Raw genomic sequence first — 6,589 nt, 5'->3', positions numbered from 1 at the left:
TGTTCACTGCTTTATATTCAGGTCTGGGGAGGATAATGTTCACTGTTTTATATTCGGGTCTGGGGGATAATGTTCACTGTTTTATATTCGGGTCTGGGGGGGATAATGTTCACTGTCTGGGGTTTGTGAGCTCGGGTTGATTCTGCCGACGGTGCATTCTCGGTTATCAGAGCTCTCATTAAAAGCCCTAATTTCCAGTCAGTGACTGAGTTGTCTCTGATGGGATGGAGAATCAGAGTGGGGGTAATGTGCTCATGGACAGTGATGGGTTGGAATGGGTATAAAATAAACCCGGACTACACCAGGTAATTGTGAGAACCATTAAAATCATCACAAAAAATCATAGCACCATGTTGGAAAACAGAATACTTTGGCTCAATCTTTGAACAATTTTGTTTGATTCAATATTTTGAGTGACTTGTTGGATTGCTGGTTATTTTCTAACGGCAGCTCAGCACCATCATTTTGACCATAAACTCGGCCCCGGTGACTGCTGCATTTTTCCACCACCTTCCGTTTTAATTTTAAGTGGAACCTTAATATCTGCTTAGTTTGCGGATGGCACAAAGGTTGGTGGATTTGCGGATAGCAATGAGGACCATCAGAGGATACAGCACGATATAGATCAGTTTGAGACTTGGGCGGAGGGATGGCAGATGGAGTTTAATCCGGACAAGTGTGAGGTAATACATTTTGGAAGGTCTAATACTGATAGGAAACATACAGTAAATGGCAGAACCCTTAGGAATATTGATAGGCAAAGGGATCTGGGTGTACAGGTACACAGGTCACTGAAAGTGGCAATGCTGGTGGAGAAGGTAGTCAAGAAGGCATATGGCATGCTTGCCTTCATTGGCCAGGGTATTGAGTTTAAAAATTGGCAAGTCATGTTGCAGCTTTATAGAACATAGAACATAGAACAGTACAGCACAGAACAGGCCCTTCGGCCCACGATGTTGTGCCGAGCTTTATCTGAAACCAAGATCAAGCTATCCCACTCCCTATCATCCTGGTGTGCTCCATGTGCCTATCCAATAACCGCTTAAATGTTTCTAAAGTGTCTGACTCCACTATCACTGCAGGCAGTCCATTCCACACCCCAACCACTCTCTGCGTAAAGAACCTACCTCTGATATCCGTCCTGTATCTCCCTCCACGAACCCTATAGTTATGCCCCCTTGTAATAGCTCCATCCACCCAAGGAAATAGTCTTTGAACGTTCACTCTATCTATCCCCTTCATCATTTTATACACCTCTATTAAGTCTCCCCTCAGCCTCCTCCGCTCCAGAGAGAATAGCCCTAGCTCCCTCAACCTTTCCTCATATGACCTACCCTCCAAACCAGGCAGCATCCTGGTAAATCTCCTCTGCACTCCTTCCAGCGCTTCCACATCCTTCCTATAGTGAGGTGACCAGAACTGCACACAATATTCCAAATGTGGTCTCACCAAGGTCCTGTACAGTTGCAGCATAACCCCACGGCTCTTAAACTCCAACCCCCTGTTAATAAAAGCTAACACACTACAGGCCTTCTTCACAGCTCTATCCACTTGAGTGGCAACCTTTAGAGATCTGTGGATATGGACCCCAAGATCTCTCTGTTCCTCCACAGTCTTCAGAACCCTACCTTTGACCCTGTAATCCACATTTAAATTTGTCCTACCAAAATGAATCACCTCACATTTATCAGGGTTAAACTCCATTTGCCATTTTTCAGCCCAGCTTTGCATCCTATCTATGTCTCTTTGCAGCCTACAACAGCCCTCCACCTCATCCACTACTCCACCAATCTTGGTGTCATCAGCAAATTTACTGATCCACCCTTCAGCCCCCTCCTCTAAGTCATTAATAAAAATCACAAAGAGCAGAGGACCAAGCACTGATCCCTGCGGCACACCGCTAGCAACCTGCCTCCAATCCGAAAATTTTCCATCGACCACCACCCTCTGTCTTCGGTCAGACAGCCAGTTGCCTATCCAATCGGCCAACTTTCCCTCTATCCCACACCTCCTCACTTTCATCATAAGCCGACCATGGGGGACCTTATCAAACGCCTTACTAAAATCCATGTATATGACATCAACTGCCCTACCTTCATCAACACACTTATTTACCTCCTCAAAAAATTCTATCAAATTTGTGAGGCACGACTTGCCCTTCACGAATCCGTGCTGACTATCTCGGATTAATCCGCATCTTTCTAAATGGTCGTAAATCCCATCCCTAAGGACCCTTTCCATCAATTTACCAACCACCGAAGTAAGACTAACCGGTCTATAATTACCAGGGTCATTTCTATTCCCTTTCTTAAACAGAGGAACAACATTCGCCATTCTCCAGTCCTCTGGCACCATCCCCGTGGACAGCGAGGACCCAAAGATCAACGCCAAAGGCTCTGCAATCTCATCCCTTGCCTCCCAAAGAATCCTAGGATACATTTCATCAGGCCCAGGGGACTTATCGACCTTCAGTTTATTCAAAACTGCCAAGACATCCTCCCTCCGAACATCTATTTCCTCCAGCCTATTAGCCTGTAACACCTTCTCTTCCTCAAAAACATGGCCCCTCTCCTTGGTGAACACTGAAGAAAAGTATTCATTCATCACCTCGCCTATCTCTACTGACTCCATACACAAGTTCCCACTACTGTCCTTGACCGGCCCTAACCTCACCCTGGTCATTCTTTTATTCCTCACATAAGAGTAAAAAGCCTTGGGGTTTTCCTTGATCCGACCCGCCAAGGACTTCTCATGTCCCCTCCTAGCTCTCCTAAGCCCCTTTTTCAGCTCATTCCTTGCTAACTTGTAACCCTCAATCGAGCCATCTGAACCTTGTTTCCTCATCCCTACATAAGCTTCCCTCTTCCTTTTCACAAGACATTCCACCTCTTTTGTGAACGATGGTTCCCTCACTCGGCCATTTCCTCCCTGCCTGACAGGAACATACCTATCAAGGACATCCAGTATTTGTTCCTTGAAAAAATTCCACTTTTCATTAGTTCCTTTCTCTGACAGTTTCTGTTCCCAACTTATGCCCCCTAATTCTTGCCTAATCGCATCATAATTACCCCTCCCCCAATTGTAAACCTTGCCCTGCCGTACGGCCCTATCCCTCTCCATTGCAATAACAAAAGACACCGAATTGTGGTCACTATCTCCAAATTGCTCTCCCACAACCAAATCTAACACTTGGCCCGGTTCATTTCCCAGTACCAAATCCAATGTGGCCTCACCTCTAGTCGGCCCATCCACATATTGTGTCAGGAAACCCTCCCGCACACACTGCACAAAAACTGCCCCATCCAAACTATTTGACCTACAAAGGTTCCAATCAATATTTGGAAAGTTAAAGTCCCCCATGACAACTACCCTGTGACCCCCACACATATCCATAATCTGCTTAGCAATTTCTTCCTCCACATCTCTATTACTATTTGGGGGCCTATAGTAAACTCCTAGCAACGTGACCGCTCCTTTCCTATTTCTAACTTCAGCCCATATTACCTCAGTGTGCAGATCCCCCACGAAGTGCCTTTCCGCAGCCGTTAAACTATCCTTGATTAACAATGCCACTCCTCCACCTCTTTTACCAGCTTCCCTACACTTAGTGAAACATCTATACCCCGGAACGTCCAACAACCATTCCTGTCCTTGTTCTACCCACGTCTCCGTAATGGCCACAACATCGTAGTCCCAAGTACCAATCCACGCCCCAAGTTCATCTACCTTGTTCCGGATGCTCCTTGCATTGAAGTAGACACACTTCAACCCACCTTCCTGTCTACCAGTACCCACCCTTGACCCTGATACCTTCCCCAATACCTCACCACCCTCACTGACTTCTGGACTACAACTCCCTTTCCCACTCCCCTGACAAATTAGTTTAAACCCCCCTGAAGAGCCGTAACAAATTTCCCTCCGAGGATATTGGTGCCCCTCTGGTTCAGGTGCACCCCGTCCTGTTTGTACAGGTCCCACCTTCCCCAGAACGTGTTCCAATTATCCACGTATCTGAAACCCTCCCTCCTACACCATCCCTGCAACCACATATTTAACTGCACTCTCTCCCTGTTCCTCAACTCGCTATCACGTGGTACCGGCAACGTACCAGAGATGACCACATGTTTCGTCTTGGCTCTCAGCTTCCAGCCCAGCTCCAGAAATTCCTGCTTTAAATCCCCGTCCCTTCTCTTACCTATGTCATTGGTACCAATGTGCACCACGACTTGTGACTGTTTCCCCTCCCCCTTCAGAATCTGGAAAACACGGTCTGAGACATCACGGACCTTGGCATCCGGTAGGCAACATACCATCCGTTATAGAACCTTAGTTAGGCCGTACTTGGAATATAGTGTTCAATTCTGGTCGCCACACTACCAGAAGGATGTGGAGGCTTTGGAGAGGGTACAGAAAAGATTTCCCAGGATGTTGCCTGGTATGGAGGGCATTAGCTATGAGGAGAGGTTGGAGAAACTTGGTTTGTTTTCACTGGAGCGACGGAAGTTGAGGGGAGACCTGATAGAAGTCTACAAAATTATGAGAGGCATGGACAGAGTGGATAGTCAGAAGCATTTTCCCAGGGTGGAAGAGTCAATTACTGGGGAATAGGTTTAAGGTGCGAGGGGTAAGGTTTCAAAGAGATGTATGAGGCAGATTTTTTACACAGAGAGTGGTGGGTGCCTGGAACTCGTTGTCGGGGGAGGTAGTGGAAGCAGATACGGTCGTGATTTTTAAGTGGCGTCTTGACAAGTACATGAATACGATGGGAATAGAGGGATATAGTCCCCGGAAGCGTAGGGGGTTTTAGTTAAATTCGGCAGCATGGTCGGTGCAGGCTTGGAGGGCCGAAGGGCCTGTTCCTGTACTGTAATTTTCTTTGTTCTTTGTTCTTAAGGCCAATTTATCTTTCTTGGGGTGAGTGTGTCTGAGAGGTATGCAACTGGAAAACATTTTCCATTCACCTCCTGCATTGCTGCAGGATATAGATATTGTTCTCACTCTGCCAGCAGGGCTGTGGGATTAATTGGATAGATCTTAAAGACAGCCCGACTGGGCAGGATGAGCCAAATGGTTTCCATCTGTGATGGGTCATTCCATAAAACAGAATATTCTGCATCAGGAGAAAGAAAGTGAAAGAATCCAGTCTCTGTGGGATTTACCCAACCATTCTGAGCACTTTCAGGAGAGCAGAGGGGAGGAAACCAGTGGGAAAAGTTTTAAAAACTCGGGGTATTCCCACAGGAGAGCACTGGTTTCAATGGATTTTAGAAATGGAGAATGGCAGTGCACAAATTCCGAGGAATGCATGTTTAAAAATTATTTGATCTTAACTGCACAAGATAATTTTCTATTATCGTCATTGACAATGACGCCGTTAATTCCCAGGTGCCCCTGCGGGTGTGAAAGTGTCCTATTCATCCAACAGGAGCATATTGCGCAGGCGCAGTGCTATATCTGGAACGTGCTCGGAGTCTTGCGAGTGCGGGAGTTGGCACATTTTTCTGCGGGTGAGTCGGTTGAGCTGTTGGAGAAATGGAGCCGGGAGTCGGGAGGGAGCTATGGCTTCCAAACACCCGCTGTCGGCTGCAAGGCCCGAATAGGACCCTGCAGGTCCCGGGTTTGCAGCTCCGAGGCTTTTATCCCGGGAACAGGCCCCATTTGTCGGCCGCCATCTTGTTTCAGCGGAGACGGAGGGCGCAGGCGCTGCTGTCTGACGGGTCATAATGGGCGTGGTTTCAGGGGCTGGTTCAGAACCTCTATCTTCAGAGGGACAATAATAGGCTGGGCACCGCAGGGGTTGGGGTGCATTATTGACCCCAATAATCACATTTTAATTTGATGTTTTTAAGTTTCCTTTGTACTTTGATTTCTGTTCGGGCTGTTCCCCCTCCTTTTTGGGGAGCTGCCCCTTTTACTTTGTCCTGATTTAATCTGAGTTTGTTTACTTGTTTTGGTTTGACCTAAAAAGAGGGGGGATAATAGGTAACAGGGCGCATGCGCAGCTATCCAAGAACATCGGAATAAGAATTCGGAACAGGAGCCAGTCATTCGGCCCATCGAGCCTGCTGCATCATTCAATAAGATCATGTCTACTTTGCTCCCCCACCCCGTCCATACCCATGACTTTCTTGTGGATCAAAACCTCAGCTTTGAATATATTCAATGACCTGCCTCCAATCCTCACTGGTGAAGACAGAGTTCCAAAGATCAACAACTCGCTGAGAGAAAAGATCTCTCTTCATCTTAAATTTGAGATCCTTTATTTTTACTTGATTTCCACACCAGAGGAAACATCCTCTCAGCATCTACCTTGTCAAGCGCCTTATATCATATGAATCATAGAATCCCGACAGTGCAGAAGGAGGCCATTCGGCCCACCGAGACTGTACCGATCACAATCCCACCCAGGCCCCATCCCCACAACCCCATGCATTTACCCTGCTAATCCCCCTGACACTAGGGTCAATTTAGCATGGCCAATCCACCACACCTGCACATCTTTGGACTGTGGGAGGAAACCAGAGCACCCGGAGGAAACCCACGCAGACATGGGGAGAATGTGCAAACTCCATCCAGACAGTGACCCAAG

General features: G+C 47.2%; 1 protein-coding gene across 1 annotated transcript in view; it reads left to right on the top strand.

The window, feature by feature from the left end:
* Positions 1–264: 264 nt before the first annotated feature.
* The window catches only part of LOC144484171 (uncharacterized), a 61,199-nt gene continuing 54,874 nt past the window's right edge, over positions 265–6,589 (top strand). Inside the window, 1 exon segment of the mRNA XM_078202713.1 lies at positions 265–305. Within this exon segment, the coding sequence (XP_078058839.1) occupies positions 265–305 (41 nt within the window).

Source organism: Mustelus asterias, unplaced genomic scaffold (genome assembly GCF_964213995.1).
Source record: "Mustelus asterias unplaced genomic scaffold, sMusAst1.hap1.1 HAP1_SCAFFOLD_94, whole genome shotgun sequence".
Taxonomy (NCBI): domain Eukaryota; kingdom Metazoa; phylum Chordata; class Chondrichthyes; order Carcharhiniformes; family Triakidae; genus Mustelus; species Mustelus asterias.
The sequence above is the reverse complement of the archived record's forward strand: the minus strand, read 5'-3'. Positions and strand labels throughout refer to the sequence as shown.